The following is a 17,664-nucleotide window of genomic DNA, read 5'->3' on the forward strand; positions in this document are numbered from 1 at the left end:
GGATCAGGCTAGGTCCATTCCAGGGCTCCCAGAAAATGGCCAAGTTCTGAGAGACTTTCCGGTGAGGAACTTAGGGGGACTGACCAAGCAGAGTGTCCAACAGTCAATAAAACAGTGCCCACAGTCTGGGCAGGGCCTTGGCGGCAGGTGGGGCATGGGACAGCTTTTCTCAGTGGTTAGCATCACCCAGTCCAGGTGAAGTCATCATGTGCCATCCTGTCTTTGGGGACCCTGGGGTCACTGCTAGAAGCTGTGGTCTCGTCCGCCATAGCAATCTTTTTCCATTAAATATTTCCAGTGCCATATTCAGCAGATCTCAGGAGGCCTCCGGCGTAGACACTTGCTTTTCTCAGCACACGGTTCACTGATATCCCAGAAAACTGAAGGCAGCCTTGGAATCTCGAAAAGCCTGAAGGTATTTTGTCTCCCGAGTGCCCTCCCCACAGGCTGGGAGTTCTGGAGCGAAGGTCTGGCTTTAGAATTTGGGTGGGGGGGGGGGCTCCAGAAAATGCTAATCCCACTGGTTGAGAATAAGACCGCTACCACAATTTTCAAACCAAATTTAAAGCAAGATTTAATTAAATACTGACCAGGATGATGGACCCGGCCTTGGTCCATTCCAGGGCTCCCAGAAAATGGCCTACATTGGTCAGATGGCCAAGGCACAAGGCTCCAAATTTCCCATCTTTGACTAATGAGGGGCAAGCTTACCTCCTGATGTACTTCCTGCCTATGTACCGCCCACCTAAGTGTAGCTCAAGCACTTCCAGTGCAATTGAGTGTGAACCAAGCTTCTTTAGGGAAGTGAAAACAGGTAACTTGTTATCTTACACGAACAACAGCCTCCAGCATCTTGGGAAGTTATCTGTCAAGCAAGGGGCTTACAGGTTAGGGGCATTTTTGTTTTATGGATCTCTTATTCAAACCTAATTTTGGTTCTCACCCCTGCCGACTCTCAAGTATTTACCGCTTGCTGTTGGTCTTCCAACTGTTAACAAAAAAGTGCTTGATATATTTTAAAGGTTTCGTAGTTTTATTTTTAGTATTTGGTCTGAAAATTTTGGTTTCAGGATGGGATTCCCCTTTTTTCCCCAGCAGACGCACACAGTTCGTCCCGTGGTCCCAATCCTCTCCTCCATACTCACTTCCCATGGTGTTCTACCTGTTTTTCTGTTAAATTTGGATCCTTCTGAGAAGCATAGGACTTTAATTCTGGTCAGTGTCGTGAGTCAAGCCACCTATGGCCTATGTTTGAAAGAACATAGCAAGTGCCGCTTCACCATTTTCTCACGTCTGTACGAGAAGCAGTTAGGGGAAGTAGGCCTTTCTGTAACGGTTCTCACCTCAGTTGATTGCTGGGTGTTCGGGAGAAGGGAGGAGGGAGGTGACCGTCTTTGTTAATTTAGGCAGTGTCTATCTCCTTGGCTGGCTGGTTTCCTTAATTCTCCTTAATCCCATCCTTCCTACTCAAGTTTTCCTTGCCTTGAGGTTAGACCACACACTGTCCGCCCACTGCCTAAGGCACCCAGTCATCTCCCCAAGTCTACACACTGAGCGAGGAGGGAAATGGCGGGGACCGTTAACGGCTTGGGGGCGAAGGGATGCGGGGCAGAGAAAGGGACCTTCCTGAGAGGGCTCCTCGCCGGAGCAATCTCCTCTGCGCCCGCCAGAAGGCGCCGCGGCGCTCGCCTTCCCCGCGCAGAGCCGGAGCCTCTGCCGCATCCGCCCCGGGAGCGGCGCTGCGGTGTGCGAGCCGGGCGGGTGCCTGAGCCCTCCGCTGCCTGCGAGGACGACTCGGTGCCAGGGCTCCCCGGCTTTGTTGCTGGGGCTGGGGCGCGGCGGATCTACGATCCAGTTCTCCCAGGCAGGAAACGTCCCGAACCGCCCCCACGCCGCGGTCTACAAAGCCCCGGAGTCCGCAGGCGGGAGGAGTCGGATCCCCCACACTGTCAGGCTCCCGCCCAGCTCCCGCATCAGGCCTTCCCCGGCCTCATGAGGACCCCCCGGCCGGGGCGGAGAGCCGGGCGCCGCCCGGACCGCGATCTGGCCGCAGCCTTAGAGCGTTAGCCAGGTCAGTGCGCTGGCACGTCCGTCAGCGGGCAAGCTGTGGGCAGGAGCGGCGGCGTCCCCGTGGCGCACCGAGGCCACCCGAGGGTCACCGCGGCCGGGTACCCGCGGGCGCGAGCGCGATGCCGTGCTTCCCCTGACAGGCCAGGTGTAGACCCGTCCCTCCGCAGGACCCCAGCCCGTTTGATGCTCGTGGGGGTGGCGATGGGGTGGGGGGCGGGGGGTGGGCCCCCCCGAGGGCCATGTGCCCAAGGTGTGGCGGGTCCCGATGCCGGGGCCTCGGGTCTATGCGGAAACTCAGATGTGACAGAAAAGCGGGAAGAGAGGAGGCCAGGATACCCCAGCGTGGGGCATGAAGGAAGGGATGTGCTCCGTGCGGACCGGAGATGGGTGGCCTCGGAAACCTGCGTAGCCTTCCAAGGCAGAGAAATCAAGAGTCCCAGCCCTCACCTTCCCCCTGCCGCTGGTCACCACTCATCTTCCCCCACCTTAGGATGCGGCTAAGCCGCCGGGCTCTCTATGCGCTAGTTCTGCTGCTCGCCTGCGCCTCGCTGGGGCTCCTGTACGCCAGCACCAGAGACGCGCCCAGGCTTCCGAACCCTCTGGCGTTGTGGTCGCCCCCACAAGGTCCCCCGAAGCTCGATCTGCTAGACCTTGCCCCTGAGCCCCGCTACGCGCACATCCCGGTCAGGTTCAAGGAGCACATAGTGGGGTGAGTGCTGACCCGGGCGAGGTGGCGACAGAGCACAGCATGCCGGGGTTGGGGGGGGGGGTGCCTGGAGCTTTTGTTTCCTCCAGTGCTGGGCCCAGGGTCCTGCTGCTTTGCTCTGACTGGTGGGTGCAGTAAGCGGGAGGTGGAGAGGGTGACTGAGGCTTAAACTAGGGGGGAGGGGGGCAAGACGGCAAATCTCTCCTGAACCTTGTCACCGCCATTGGGGTGTGGGAGGAGGAGTGCAGGCAGCGGAGCACCCAGCGACAGCCGGCTTCTTGATTTAGACTTGAGATTACGGAAGGGTTCCTGAGTGGCGGCTAGGTAGACATTCCAGGAACTGGCCCTACTCCACACCTCTACAAAGCCCGGATACACGGGATGAGCTGGCTGGTCTGTGGTCCCCTCTTGGGGGCTATTTGAAGAGCAGTGCTTAAGGGGGAAAGATACCAGATGGGAAGAGTTGAGGGACCCAAGTGTGGGGCTGCTATGGGTTTTGTGAGGTCAGTGGAGCTGGGCGGTGGAACTCTGAAGACCCTTTCTCCTCGCTTCAGGCTGCTGACTCCGTATAACTGCAGTTGTGAACCCAGGGGAGGGAGCTTTGCCTTCCCGTTCCAGAGACAGGCTCGAGTCATTGACCTCGCTAAAGCCTTTACCGCTGAGGAGCTGCAGACTGTTTCTGTCGCCAGGGAGCTGGAATACCAGGCCTTCCTTGCAAGGTACCAGTGAGAAGCCTTCCCCAGGGTGGGGGCAGCGGTGGTCGTTAGTGACCCCTTGGGAAGAGATCTCTCTTTGTCTTTTGTCCCTCCCTCTCCACCGCAGAAGCCAGTCCCTGACTGACCAGCTACTCATAGCCCCAGCCAACTCCCCCTTACAGTATCCCCTGCAGGGCGTGGAGGTTCAGCCTCTCAGGAGCATCCTGGTGCCAGGTAAGGAAGGAAGGTCCGGGGGTGAGCCAGGTTAGAAGTCTGGATGAAGGAGAGTGAGGGAGGCAGGGGGTGAAAGGTGAAGATCCCTGAGAAGGGAGCTTAGGCAGGAGGTGTGGACAGAAGGGACTCTAGGGTTGCCGGGAATTTCAGGAAACCTGAGAAGTTTGTTGAGAGGAATCTCCTCTTTGATAGCTGAATAAGGGCTTGTGGGATAGGCAAGACCAGCCATGGAAGAAATGTCTCTTGGATGGGAAGGAGTTAAAAAAAAAAAAACAGTCCCTCTAGGGTATTTTGTACTAGGCCTCGGCAGGAGAGATGGCATGAAGCAGTGCATGGTGGGAAGAGGAGAAAAAATGAGAAAGAACGCAGGCCTGTCTGTGTGATCTTGACTCCTCATCCTCCCCCCAGGGCTAAGTCTGCAGGAAGCTGCTGCCCAGGAGGTGTATCAGGTGAGAGGAAACAGCAAAGAGGCCAGGTGGGCACGGAGGGGGACAGATCCACCCAGAGAGATGCGGGGATCGAAAGAGCAATAGGTGAAGTGGGGGTCTAACCCGGCTCTCTCTCCCGCTCTGCCAGGTGAACCTGATTGCTTCCCTAGGCACCTGGGATGTGGCAGGGGACGTGGAAGGCGTGACTCTCACTGGAGAGGGACAGCCGAATCTCACCCTTGCCAGCCCAGGCCTGGATAGACTCAACCGGCAGCTGCAACTGGTCACTTACAGCAGTCGAAGCCACCAGGCCAATACAGCAGACACAGGTACGAGGCCTGGGTGAGGCAGGGGCGGGCTGAAAGAACAGAAGGAACCCAATCTGAAGAAAGCCAATGATAGAGGGTGTGGGAGGGCCTTGGGCCAGTGGCTACAATGGTCGAGAATGTAGCAAGTGGGCCAGTGGTGCCAGGGATGAGAGAAGGAGCCTTTGTTTATCTGGGGCCAAAACAGGCCAGTGGGAAACCAGAGCCTTGGGCGTGTTCCCGCTTCGGTTCGCCAATCCAGCCCTGAGCCTCCAGGAAGTGACCTCTTCCTGGAGCCGGAGGACTGGGGCATCCCCTCCCGCACCTTTCAGAGAGGTGCACTGCCCACATAGGTTTCTAGCCCAACACTTACCTTGCCAGCCTCCTTTTCTCTTCCTACTTTTCTCCAAAGTTTGGTTTACTGCGTTTCCTCCTACCTTGGGGCCTTTTGCCATCCTCTCTGCCTAGAAGTTCTTCCCCGAGATTTTTACCCCCATTGGCTCCTTCTGGACGTTTGCTCAAATGACTCCACTTTCCTTAAGGCAGTTTTCCTGACCTCGATTTCTACTTAACGCCAGTACCGCCGCATTAGACTTTCTTGTTTACTTAACCTAAACCAGAATGGTTACATCCTCGAAGTCTTGCCCTTGCACAATACAGGCATTTTACTTTCGGTGCCTCTCATTTCCTGTACTAGAAATTTATGTAATGGCATTATCACATTGATTAAATGGCTTCCTCAATTTAGAACACACTTTCAATTATTTTGTTTTGTTTTTGAAGCCATCTCATTTCACATAGCTATGACTGGCCTCAAACTCATTATTCAGCCGACTTTGACTCCCGGTCCTGGAGCTTCTACCTCCCAAGTTCCAGGATTACAGGTGTGTGCCACCACACCAATTGACAGAAAGAATTTAAAGCTGTGTAGCACAGAGTGAAGTATAGTGGTCCATGCCCGTAGTCTTACTGCTTGGGAAGCTACGGTAGGAGGGTAGAGAGTTCAAGGATAGCCTAGGCTTCACACACCCACCTGCCCCCCGCCCCCACAATATATTGCGTGTAGAAAATTTTAGTAAAGATTAACTTTTAAACAGTTAGCTTTTGCTAGACATGGTAATGCTCACCTATAATGCCAGCCCTCTGGGATCTGAGGCAGGTAGGAGAATTGCCTCAGTGTTGAAGGCAGCCTGGGCTGTGCAGCAAGTACCGAGCTAGTCCGGGCTTCATAAGCAGGACCCAGCCCTTTCAAGAAGCCAAACGGGGAAAAAAAGGAAAAAGAAAAAACAGGAGGAAGGAAGGAAGGAAGGAAGGAAGGAAGGAAGGAAGGAAGGAAGGAAAGAAAGAAGAGAAGAGAAGTTCCATTGCCTTTGTTTCATCTCCTAAACTGTCCACTTCCGGCCAGATGTGTAGCTCAGTCTCATTGGGTAGTGTGCTTGTCTGGCATGCACAAGACTGTGGGGTCAGTCCCCAGCATGGTGCAGAACTCTAGGATGTCTCATTAGGAGACACTGTAGGTGATAACACCTGTAATCTTACTCAAGAGACAGAGGTCATCCCGTGGAAGAAAAATAGAGCTGGGGATATGAACTTGGTGGCAGAGTGCTTTGGAGCATGTGTTAGGCTCTAAATTCAATTCCCATCACCACAGAACAACAAAACACAGGTTCCACAGAAGTCAGAACTGTATGTTCGTGCCTACCAAGGTCTGGAAAGGCAGAACACAGAATAGGGATTTAAATATTGGTTTGCTGAAAAGAGAATGTTCTTCTAGCCTTAAGGGCCCAATTCCACGTCCTTTCTTCCCAGTCCGGTTCTCCACCAAGGGACATGAAGCTGCCTTCACCATCCGCATAAGATATCCTCCCCAACCCCGGCTGTACCCACCTTCATTTGTACGCGAGGGAGGTGAGGCTCGCGGGATTAGGGAAGTAAAGAAGGGTTAGCCCTGGGAGGGGCTGCTTTCCCGTTTCTCTCTCCCATTCCCCCCTCCCTTTCTGCACCCAACCCAGCATCTTGCTTTCAGCCCAGTACAACATCAGTGCTCTGGTTACCATCGCCACCAAGACCTTTCTTCGTTATGAGCGTCTACGGACACTCATTGCCAGCATCCGACGCTTTTACCCCACCGTCACCATAATCATTGCTGACGACAGCGACAAACCGGAGCGCATTAGCGACCCCCACGTGGAGCACTATTTCATGCCCTTCGGCAAGGTGCGCTGTCTGCAAAGCTGAACCCGGGCACCAGAGGACTCTGGGAAGGGGGCGTGCCCTCAGTCTGCGGCTTGCAGGGTAGTGATTGAGGACCACCTGCCTCAGACACAAGTGTGTGCCTATTGGAAGAGATCCCGGATCTGGAATTTTGGCTAGCTCATTCGTTCTGCATTCTTGAAATGGTGCTATTACCTATAATAATAGAATAAGTTGGTAGATGCACGCATGAAATTAAATGTATTTCAAGATCCTCCCCCAAAAGATTCAAGATCTTTAAAAAGAGTGGTGGGAACCTGCGGGCTAGTTTTTGTTGTTGTTGTTGTTGTTGTTATTCCTTTGCCGAACTACAGTTCCCAGCATTCTCCAGAATTTTAATATTTAACAACAGTTGTTGTTTTGTTTTGTTAAAAAAAAAACAATTTCCTCCAGTCATGCGTAAGCACTCAAAAGTCTAGAGAAGGGCACGGGCTGTTTCGAGGGTCAGGGGAGAGGAAGAAAGACGGAAGAGTTTCCCTGCTACAGACTCCCCAAGCATAATACAACTCTCCTAGGGCTGGTTCGCAGGTCGGAACCTGGCGGTATCCCAAGTAACCACCAAATACGTGCTGTGGGTGGACGACGACTTTGTCTTCACAGCGCGCACGCGGCTGGAGAAGCTTGTGAACGTGCTGGAGAGAACGCCCCTGGACCTGGTAGGGAGGGGCGCCGAACATGGGGTGGGAGCGCGGTGCGTCCTCGGGTGAAGCCAGTCTGGGGGACAATCCTGGGTCCTGTGGTGCTGACGCCTACAGGGCGAGGGCGGGGCGGGGCGGGGGCGCTGATAGGAAGCACCTTACTCTAGGGGACCTGGCTCTCACTGGAGCATCCTCTCACCCCCGGCAGGTTGGGGGCGCCGTGCGGGAGATCTCGGGTTTCTCTACCACGTACCGGCAGCTGCTGACTGTGGAGCCGGGCCCCCCAGGCCTTGGGGACTGCCTTCGGCATAAACGTGGTTTCCACCACGAGCTCCTTGGCTTCCCAAACTGCGTGGTCACCGACGGCGTGGTCAACTTCTTCCTGGCGCGCACAGACAAAGTGCGCGAGGTGGGCTTTGACCCGCGCTTCAACCGGGTGGCACATCTAGGTGAGTGGCGCCCCCTCCTGGCGAGGCCTGGGAAGGACCCTGTGCAGCTCTGGACCGGGCGCGCCAAGCTGCCACTCCGCAGCACCCACTCCCCTCCCCGCTCCCGGTGAATGCTAGAACAGTTTGGGCGGGGGGGGGGGGGGGCTGTGTTAACGGGGTCTGCACCTGAGCTTAAAAAAAAAACCTCGAAACTTCCTCCTCTGCCTGACATCCCTTGTACACCTTAGACAACACAGCAGCTGATGGGCCTTGAACTTCCTTTCCACTGCCAAGGTCACCCTTGTCGCTGGCTGCTTCCCTAGGTCCAGACCTACTCAGAGGAGTGAATCCAGTATTTATTAAAATGAACCCCACTTTATACATGAGTTAAAGAGACCGAAAGCCGCTAAAGCGTCCTTAGCAACCAAGTTTTCGCCCAGCCACCCTCTGAGCCATTGAATTCGGTTCTCCCTAGGAGCTGGCTTTTTACACCCTCCGGAGACTTAGAAGACTTAACCGTATGCTCTCCCCACCCTCACCCCAGAATTCTTCCTGGACGGACTTGGTTCCCTTCGTGTTGGCTCCTGCTCTGATATTGTCGTGGATCACGCCTCGAAGGTGAAACTGCCGTGGGTGTCAAAGGATACACAGGCAGACACTTATGCCCGCTACCGTTACCCGGGATCGCTGGACCAGAGTCAGGTGGCCAAACATCGTCTGCTCTTCTTCAAGCACAGGCTACAGTGCATGATTGCTGAGTGACAGCTGATTGGGCGTTCCCACTGTCAGGCTGGGCCTGCCTCCTGGTCCCTGCCAGGAATTCCCAACAACCCCTCCAACTCCTGACCCCTGACACCCCTGTCCATCAACCTGATCCCTAACAGGGGCTTGTCCTGGTGACAACCCTTCCTTTCTGTGAGTGACCAGAGGCCTGATGGAGCCATAACCTTTCCCACAGCCAGTGCCAAGTCCTCCCCCAACCCCATTCCAATGGGGCAGGAAATGGGGGGATTCACTTTCCAAGTGCCAAAGAGCCCAGAAGGACTCTGAGACCCTCAAGTGGAAACAACTCTCGCCTCCTGAGGGGGCAGGGAAACTCCCAATGTGCAACCCCAGGGACACGCATCCCCACCCCAGCTCTGGATCCAGCACCGTGTGTCCCAGCTTCAACATACCCCACAGGGAGCACTGTGACCGTTGTGTGGAGCTGGAGAACACATGGTAAACGCCATTTTCCTTGTGTCTGCAGTACTTTGGGTGGGGGGTGGGGGGTGGGAGGGGAACTGGAGAGTTGCACAGGCAGACACTTGATGGGCTGCAGACACTCTCGGCTTCATTTTATTGGTTGTATTGGGGTGGGGGCTCAGGGGCCGTGGCCTTCCTCACACACAGACTGTTGGGACCTCTCTCATACTCCAAGTGACCTTGGTTAGACCCACACTGTACAAATCTTTGGGCCAGTGGGCTTCTGGGGGAAGAAAAGAGACAGTTGAGAAATATTTGTTATAGCCGTCCATCTCTGAGACTTGGTGCGCTGGGAGCATCTCAGCCCTTTGGAGACCTTAGTCTTCACCATTGGTGAAGGGTGCCCACACTCCCTAACTTGCTTGTTTGTTTTTCAAGACAAAGTCTTTCTATGTATCCCTGGCTGTTCTAGAACTCCCTGTGTAGAGCAGGCTAGCCTCAAACTCATAGATATGCTCCTGCCTCGGTGTGCTGGGGGATTAAGGGTATGCCCCCCCTTTCAATGCTAGTCAGATTCTCCCTGCTTCCCTCTTGAGCTTCCTCCATCCCTTCTCCGCATCCCTCCTCCCAGGCTGTCATCATTCAGCCGGTCCTCCCTCCCCAGCCCAGCACCTCCTGGCTGCTGCCTCACCAGTCTCTCCAGCGCATGTGCGGCCGCATCCTGAACACTCACAAAGAGTTGTTCCGGGGTCATTCTCTCCAGGAGTCCTGCCCGGGTCAAGGTCTCCAGCACCAAGGCTGTGTGGGAAAGGTGTCAGGTGCTCAGGCCCCCAGTCCCTTCCACAAGTGTCCAGTCACAGTCCTCCCCCCCCATCCTTCACGTCACACACCATTGCACTGAGCCAAGAGGAGACAGATCCCAGCATCCTGGCATCGCCTGGTGAGCTGCAGGAACCAGACAGAGGGGTTAAACCCCAAATCAAGGGCATGCGTGGTTAAACCCCAAATCAAGGGAGCTTTTCCTTAGCTTCCCTGCTCCCTCACCTGTACCACTTCCCTGGCCCCTGCAGCATCCGCAAAGCTGATGCCGCTGAAGTCCAGGACCACCACTCTAATGGGCTCAACACCTAGGATGGAAGAAGGCAGGAACATCCAGACACCTGTGTGGCTCACGGCCAAAGCTCCCTCTTCTCATCCCATCTCACCTTTGTCAGGTAGACTACCCAGCTTTGGAGACTGCTATAAACAGAGAAAATCAACGTCACCACCTCCAAGTCACAGGCACCATCTTGCAATCTCAAGACATACTAGGCTCCCAACCCTAGAGGGTCCACACTCCCCCTTGACCGAAGTCCTTACCTTGCCTCTTTCTCCAAGCCCCAGACGCCACTCCAAGATGTGGCGGAACTGCCCGCGGGTTGCGAAGTAGAGTGGTGTTGGATAGCTCAGGATGCAGAGACCAGGAACCTGGAGGAGCTGAAGGGTAAGAGAGTCAGGAGCGTCCTGTGAATCAGTCCTGCCTTCTTTGGCTGCTACCTACCCACCTTATGGCTCTCTCTCAGTGGCCTGTAGAGCTCGGTCCCCTCAGCCAATCCAAGTGCCAGGCACTGCACCCTAGGGAAGAAGCTAGCGTCAGAGTCCCAGCCTCGCCTGGCTTGGCGGTAGTCACCCCCAGAGTACCTAGCTTCCTCCCCTCATTTCAACTCTACCCATCTCTACACTCACCTCTGAGTGCGGCAGACTACTGTCATCATAGAGACGACCACGCCCACAGCCAGGCCCAGGTCCACATTCAGGGTCACTACTGCCACCCATGTGACCATCCACACAGCCTGAAGGATATGGGTATGGGTGGACAAACATGAGGAAGGATGACTCAGGAGAACGGAGGCATGGCAGAGGGAGGGGCTTACTTAAGAAGGGCTTACACACCAAATAATGTCAGACCCTGCGTGAGTCAGGAGGTCTGGACTGGGGGCGCAGTACAGTGGTAGGGAGCTCTGCTAATATTCATGAGGTTCTGGGTCTAATCTTCAGAACCATCAAAAAAGTGCCCCAAACACTCGGGTCCTTTTCCTTTTCTCTAACATATGCATGAGGTCTGTGTGTTGGCGGGTGTATGGGCTAATCAGCTTTGGTCCCGGGCAGAAGCCGGGAATGCCGGGGTAATGCCATGTCTCACAAAGTCTACGCGGCTGATGTGCCACAGCTGTGGTAGCTCCTGCATCTGGAAGAACATCTGGCGCATGCTGGAGATATTGATGCAAGCCAGGACAGCCTTGAGACAGAGAAGAAGAGGCCTTTGTCCAAAGGCTCTGGAGCTCAGCCAGCTCCACTCAAGCACACGGTGTCTCTTTTCCTCCCTACCTTGGGCAGATAGTAGAAGAAGGGCCCCAGCCACAACAGCACTGCCAGGACAACTACACAGGAGAAGAGGCCGGCCAGCTGCAGGGAAAGAAAGCCGACAAGGGAGGAAAGGAAACCTCCATCCCCACATGTGTGGGAGCCGGTCTCCCTGCCCAGCCTGTCTCGCGTCCCTCAGAAGTCTCCCTCCTTCCAAACTTCCTCCCACACACAGGTCCTGCAAACCACCCTCTTGATGTTCTGCCAGTCACACTGAGCCCCTCCCCCCAGCTAAATGCCTGTCATTTGCCGATCGCTCCCAGATGTGTGCAGATTGGCCTCACACTATTGAAGTGCATCTCCATCTTAAAAGGTCCTCTTGGTGCTGATGACAAGCAGGCTAGTCATCTGCTTAGGAACCAACAAGTAATCACAGAAAACAAAAAAACTAGGGCCAGAATCACGTGGTGCAATATCTCTTTCTTTTTTAGGGGTCCTTATTGAAAATGTCAGAGTTTTATATCCTACATTTATAGGTGTGTGTGTGTGTGTGTGTGTGTGTGTGTGTGTGTGTGTGTGTAAGGACAACACACCTGTGTCCCGGTTCTTGTAGACAGCGACACTGGTGTCTTCCTCTGTAACTCCTCTGCCACACTGAGGCAGGGTCTCTCAGTTGAACCCAGAGCTCATTGATGCCCAGGGCACCCCACCCCCTGGCTGTCTTCAGGACGGGTCGCCATGCCCATGGAGCTGGGGATTTGAACTCCTGCCCTCATGCTTCTGTGGCGAGCACTTTATCCACTGAGCCATCTCCCCACCCAGCATAGTAGTTTCATTTTGAAAGTCTTGAACCCCAGGTCCTCCTGATTCAGTCAGCCTTCCTAGTTTCTAGAATTCTGGGTATGTAATACAACACACACATATATGTACACACATATACATAGGTTTTTTTAAAGCTGCATTTACTTATGTCTACAGTGTTCTCTCTGCATTGTATGCCACGGGCCAGAAGAGGGCACCAGATCTCATTACAGATGGTTGTGAGCCATCATGTGGTTGCTGAGAATTGAACTCACCCCATATATTGGGTTTTTTGAGACAGGGTTTCTCTGTGTAACAGCTCTGGACCAACCAGGCTGGCCTCGAACTCACAGAGATCCGCCTGCCTCTGCCTCCCGAGTGCTGGGATCAAATGCGTGCCCCTACCTTGAGGCATGTTTATGTTAATTAATCTGAGGAGCCATAGCGTTTGTCAGTGCTTACAGCCTGCAGAGGTCCTCGTGGAACTTCATTATTGTCTAATCCCCCTCCTTATAACCCCTTCTCTCACTCCCACCCTCTAATATATAGATGCTATTGGGGTGTCTGCCTGTTTCCCCACCTTCTGTGATCATCCCTACCTGAAAATCCCATCTTTTCCCCTCACCCAAGGGGTCCCTCTTACCTGTGTGTTCCCACCAGCATCCACTAATAAGCTGGTTGTAGCCAGTGTGGCCGAGTTGGGAAAGCAAGAGAAGAGAGAAGAAATGAGGTTGGAGACACCATGGGCGAAGAGCTCCTAGAAGGACGCCGTGAAGTCAGGAGGAGAAATGCATAGGCATGGAAGAATACGGCTAAGGGGTCGCTCCTGGAAAAGGCTGGCATCCAGAGTCACACCTGGTTGGGGTCAATTGTGTAGCTGTACTTGTCTGCATAGATGGAGGCCAGGGAGGTGGACACGGCAAAAGTAACCAAGGCAATGGGCAGCGAGTCGGCCAGTATCCTGGGCAGCTCGTCCAGGGCGGGGAAGAGCGGCTGGGGGAACCTAGAGAGGGAAGGAGCCATACTAAGGATGGGTTGGTTGTTACGGGGAAACTGAGTAGGAAAAGCAACTGGAATGGGGCAGGACAAGGGAGGGTGTCTGTGGGAGAGGTGGGGGGAGGAAGAGGTGTCTTTTCTCTCTCTTACCCTCCAGGCAATACTCCAACTACCTGGACGTTGTATCTTGTGTCCAGGGAAGAGGCAAAACACAGCACAGAGGCCAGAAGCACCTAAGGAAAACAGCACATTAGAGCCTAGAAAAAGACGGGGCCTTTGGCAGAGTCTAGAAGAACCTCAGCCTGAAAGAGAATCCCAGTGTGGGTCTGAGTGGTCTTAGCTGGTGAGGCCACAGAATGTTCGGAATGGATGCCTAACAACTCTATCTCGCCTACAGCGAAGGAAGGGGTGTAGTGTTTGCCTGGAGAGATAGGGAGACAAAGGAGCTAAGAGGAGGTCCTTTGGGAGAGATGGACACAAAAGATCCACTTGAGCCGTTCTAAGTCTATCTGAGTTACCTGTGGAGAACGATGACATTATTATGGGTGGGCAGTGAAAGGGAGATACAGCGGATCACAGCGAGAGGCCGGTAAGGAGAACAGAGAGAGTGCAATGGGAAGGAAGCAGACGTGCATAGAGGCCCGGAGCGAACTCGACCGGGGGAGAGGAACAGTACAGGCTAGCAGTTCTGGTGGGTCAATTAATTGGTCTAGAAAACTCTTGGAAAGTCTGTCAACAGAACGTCTTGCTTAGCCGGGCGATGGTGGCGCACGCCTTTAATCCCAGCACTCGGGAGGCAGAGGCAGGCGGATCTCTGTGAGTTCGAGACCAGCCTGGTCTACAGAGCTAGTTCCAGGACAGGCTCCAAAGCCACAGAGAAACCCTGTCTCGAAAAAACAAAAAAAAAAAAAAAAAAAGAACGTCTTGCTTGTGTAACTTCTGTGTATTCCACAAGGGGGCGGCAGCCTCTAGATCCTGCTGGCCGGGTAAGTGGGGACACAGCAGGGGGCAGGGACCTAGGATGGCCCTCACCATGACAACTTCTCCTGGGATCGGAGTGGGTAGCCTGTCCCGGAATCTCACGTTCAGTTCCTTGACCGGCACTAGCAACGCCAGACTGAGCGCTGAGATGGTCAGTTCTGCAGGATTGCTCCGGGCCAGGGCGGTGAGCACCGCAGCCAGCGTCTGCAGACAGGGACCACGAGCAGGACTGGGTACTAGTGTTAATCGGCTCTGCCGGATTTAACACCAACCCGCTATACCCGAGCAGCTCTTCTCCCCAGCGCCCTCGCAGCACTGTGGTTCCTGACACTCTTTTCCTGCTGAATGCCATTTTTCCACCCTCCACGCCTCCCCTTTCAAGTTGTCCCTTTCCCGTGACTCTTTCCACTCCCACCTTGAAGAGAGAAAAGCAGCCGATCTGGCGTGGGAGAGACAAACCCAAGAGGCTTGGTAGCTGGGACACCAGCACGTGTAGCGCGGCCCCGCTGGTTAGCGCCTTGACCACAGGCTCGGATAAAAAGGTAGACAGGACCCCAAGCTGTAGAGCGAACATCGCTAGCTGTGGAGAAGGTAGAGTGGGAGGGGAGTGGTGTGCGATCGCCAACAGACCAGCCAGCTTCCCCACTGCACATCCGCCACGCGGGACCTGAACCGGAGGCGTGTTCCTACTCTTTCCCTCATCCCCCACCCTCAGGCCCAATTGTTGTTTCTGGTTCTCTTCGGTGGATCCATCCTCTAGGGTCAGCATTGAGTCCTCCCTTACCATCAGCGCCCCACTCCCGAAGGCCACAGCCGCTGCCGCCCCAACTCTCCGAGCTTCCAATTGCTCCCTTTCAATTTCACTGAGGTTCCCCGCGAGGGGATCGGGCACCAGCCGCTCAACAACAGAGCCGGTCATGAGACTGAGGACTGCGAAGGTTCCTGCAGCCGTGGGGTCAGACGCAGAGGTTAGCAGCGGCGCAGCCTGGGGCAGAGCAGCAGCGCAGAGTCCCGCAGTTCTAGAGCCTAGGGTGCTGCTGTTTGATCCACTCTCTTAGAAGGTGAAGATCTTGGGGTCATGGGCTGGTACAGCAGCCGGGAACCAGTACGCAGGAAGGAAAAGAGTGTGCCCCTCGGCAAAAGTGCCCCCTCTGCAGGCTCTCAGCGGACTGTGCACTTCTTTTTCTTCAAGGCCAAATATAACCAAATTTCACAGGGACGAGGAGATTCGTGTAAACTCCCGCCTCTGTATCCACTCCAGCAAGCTTGGGATGGGGGGGGGAGTGGGAGTCACAGAGTTTGTGCAGAGGCTGGGAATGGGATGGGGATATCCAAAGAGGGATGGTGGCAAGTAGGTGAGGGAAGGTGGCGGGGGGAACAGCGTCCCAAAGCTTTCAAGTGGCAGTCTTGCCAAGGTATGTTTGGCTCACGCCTTTAATACCAACCAGAGGGAGGCAGAGGCAGGCAGATCTCTGAGTTCGAGATCACCTGGTCTCTAGGGAGCCTCAGACCAGCTAAGACTGTACAGTGAGACCCTGCCCTCCCCTCTCCCCCTGCAGCTTCAAACCTCTGACTATTTTCATCTTAAAGAGAAGTCATGTCTGGCCGCTCACCAGTGGACAGGTGTCTCCCAGTGCCCAGCAAACTGTAGATAAGGACCGGAAAGAAAGAAGTGTAGAGTCCAAACACGGGGGGCACAGAGGTCAGGAGGGCAAAAGCCATGCCTAAGGGGAAGAAGAAGAAAAAGTATGTGTAGCCGGCGGTGGGGGGGGGGCGCCTATAGCCTCCAGGTACTGCCCTTTCCCACACTCTTGGACTGGCCATCGGACACTATAAATCAGGACACCCGAGGGAACTGAGAGGTTAATGGCCCTCAGTGGGAGGTCGTGAGGCTAACAAGGTCACAGATCCTTGCCCACGTCCTGGGTGGCAGGCTTTGTGCCTCTCTCCAGTTCTCTGAGGCGGAACAGAGTCCAAGATGTCTCACAGGATTGCACAGATGAGGACGGGTAGGGGTGGGAATATGATGGAGTCCCACAGTTCTACTCTCAAATTCCCCCTCTGACCCGGCAGGGATACTAACCCACCACCTCACTGCTCAATTCTCAGCTCCCCATAGCTTGGAACCCCAATAGGCTGTGGTTGGGGCCTCTCACCCTGGGGCACGTGCACAACGCCCACGGTCACTCCAGCCACTGCATCTCCTAGCAGCCACGCTCGCCAGCGGTAATGGGGCAGCCAGCGCAGCGGAGGCAGCCGTGCCTGCAGCACGCGCCACGCCCCCGGCCCTGAACAGCAGCCAGCTCGCCTCCTCCACAACCCGCACAGCCAGGGTAAGCGGGGCTCGGCTGGTACTTCCGGCTCCTCTGCGCCCCCGTAAAGCTCCTGGAACCGAGCGTGGGTGAGAGGTTCCCTGAACCTAGAGCTCAGCGGAGACTTCAGGTCAGAAACCTCTTCCGGACCTGAGCAGGTCCCAGAGACAAGTGATCCACTCATTTTGTCCTTGGCCCCCTGCAGCATCTCCCGGTCTTAAATACCCTTCTGCGCCCCCACCCCACCCACGCTAGTCCTGAGCCCGCCTCCACAAAGCAGGGTCCAATCCGGACCTGTAGAGGGTACTTTCTGGAGTACCTCCTTGGGTCAGGCTTGGGTGGAAAAAGTCCCTATGTTAGGCGCCTCCTTAGCCGGATCTGACTGCCTGGAAGCCTGGGGGCCTGCCTTGAGGAACGGTAGAGAGATAAGAGACCCACAGCCACTTCCAGTGGTCCTCGCCTCTTCAGCAGGGCCCTTTCTACTCCAGCACTTTGAGCAAGGCTAGCTGGTTCCTTTGGGTCAACGGTCTTTCCTGAGCCCCTGCACACTCGCACGGCTGGAATACAATGTTCATCACCAGCTGGAATTCCACACCCAAATCCCTTTCCTCATATGGCAAACTGACCCTAAGGAACGGGTTTTACAACGAGAAAGCAGGTTTTATAAGCCAATATTCAGTGAGCAAGGACAGAGACGGAACCACCCAGCTCTCTGCTAGGGTGGCTGGACCTGGTTTAGGGGAAATAATGAACCAGTAAGAAATGTTTATGTTGTCTCTTAGGTGCAGCAAAGCCCTGAGATACCGTTCCTTACATCCAGGTTTATTGTCAAAGCAGGCATTCCACAGTACATGTTTAAATTAAGGGCATGGCATTTGCTGCTGGCATGGCTGTCCCCAGCTGCTTTGACTGCGCCATTGCAGCTGCCACTGGTGGGCCTGGCTGTCCCAGGAGCACAAAGGGGCCATGCACCCCTGTGCATGAAGAAACACAAAAGTTCTGAGCCCCAAATTCCTGCTGTTTTCTGTCATCCCTCCCCGATTCAAAGACATTTCAGCGTCCCCCATCAGTCTGACTCCCCCCAGTCCCTGACCCCAAAGCCCAGGGTGGGGTACAGAGAGGGTGGGCCTCTCCTCTTCAATTCCTCCTATTGTTCCCCAGAAATCTTATCTGGGCCTCGCGTCCTGTCCCCCCCTTATAGGTCCCTCCCCTCATTGTCAGCCAAAGGGGCCTGGGACCCATGGGGAGACTCCAGCATCTCCACACCCTCCCACCCCAGCAATCTATTG

At 54.9% G+C, this 17,664-nt stretch overlaps 2 protein-coding genes across 11 annotated transcripts; one reads left to right on the forward strand and one right to left on the reverse strand.

The window, feature by feature from the left end:
- The first annotated feature begins 310 nt into the window (after positions 1-310).
- Positions 311-8,997, forward strand: B4galnt1 (beta-1,4-N-acetyl-galactosaminyltransferase 1). Of its 10 annotated transcripts, XM_075954927.1 has the most exons (12): positions 311-415; positions 624-814; positions 2,561-2,779; positions 3,331-3,495; positions 3,599-3,705; positions 4,114-4,154; positions 4,282-4,462; positions 6,248-6,346; positions 6,465-6,655; positions 7,207-7,347; positions 7,538-7,778; positions 8,302-8,997. In XM_075954927.1, the coding sequence occupies exons 3-12, from the start codon at positions 2,562-2,564 to the stop codon at positions 8,517-8,519; spliced, it is 1,602 nt and encodes a 533-aa protein (XP_075811042.1). In that variant the 5' UTR covers positions 311-415; positions 624-814; position 2,561; the 3' UTR covers positions 8,520-8,997. The 10 variants fall into 10 exon arrangements, 8 of the variants coding, with proteins under 8 accessions (XP_075811042.1, XP_075811041.1, XP_075811045.1 ...); XM_075954926.1 differs by lacking the exon at positions 624-814; XM_075954930.1 differs by lacking the exons at positions 311-415; positions 624-814 and adding an exon at positions 1,693-2,071 and having other exon boundaries at positions 8,233-8,997.
- An 88-nt stretch (positions 8,998-9,085) lies between these two features.
- LOC142839054 (solute carrier family 26 member 10) lies at positions 9,086-16,583 on the reverse strand. Its single transcript, XM_075954921.1, has 18 exons — positions 16,220-16,583; positions 15,677-15,787; positions 14,848-15,005; positions 14,479-14,643; positions 14,115-14,267; positions 13,233-13,315; positions 12,942-13,089; positions 12,730-12,843; positions 11,310-11,387; positions 11,125-11,220; positions 10,668-10,774; positions 10,487-10,556; positions 10,302-10,418; positions 10,148-10,181; positions 9,987-10,069; positions 9,833-9,887; positions 9,634-9,740; positions 9,086-9,225 (listed from the first exon to the last, which is right to left on the reverse strand). The coding sequence occupies exons 1-18, from the start codon at positions 16,581-16,583 to the stop codon at positions 9,187-9,189; spliced, it is 2,082 nt and encodes a 693-aa protein (XP_075811036.1). The 3' UTR covers positions 9,086-9,186.
- Between the last annotated feature and the right edge of the window lie 1,081 nt (positions 16,584-17,664).

The sequence above is a fragment of the Microtus pennsylvanicus genome, chromosome 20 (assembly GCF_037038515.1).
Source record: "Microtus pennsylvanicus isolate mMicPen1 chromosome 20, mMicPen1.hap1, whole genome shotgun sequence".
Lineage (NCBI taxonomy): Eukaryota > Metazoa > Chordata > Mammalia > Rodentia > Cricetidae > Microtus > Microtus pennsylvanicus.

Excerpts from the sequence above, each read along its gene's own strand:
- B4galnt1 (XM_075954923.1), top strand. The coding sequence starts at position 2,454 with ATGGGTGGCCTCGGAAACCTGCGTAGCCTTCCAAGGCAGAGAAATCAA. Across the intron at positions 4,155-4,281 it reads CTGCCCAGGAGGTGTATCAG|GTGAACCTGATTGCTTCCCT; the intron begins GTGAGAGGAAAC and ends CCGCTCTGCCAG. Across the intron at positions 7,348-7,537 it reads AGAGAACGCCCCTGGACCTG|GTTGGGGGCGCCGTGCGGGA; the intron begins GTAGGGAGGGGC and ends CACCCCCGGCAG.
- LOC142839054 (XM_075954921.1), bottom strand. The coding sequence starts at position 16,583 with ATGCTGCAGGGGGCCAAGGACAAAATGAGTGGATCACTTGTCTCTGGG. Across the intron at positions 15,788-16,219 it reads CGTTGTGCACGTGCCCCAGG|GCATGGCTTTTGCCCTCCTG; the intron begins GTGAGAGGCCCC and ends TCTTCCCCTTAG. Across the intron at positions 11,221-11,309 it reads TCTTCTACTATCTGCCCAAG|GCTGTCCTGGCTTGCATCAA; the intron begins GTAGGGAGGAAA and ends CTCTGTCTCAAG.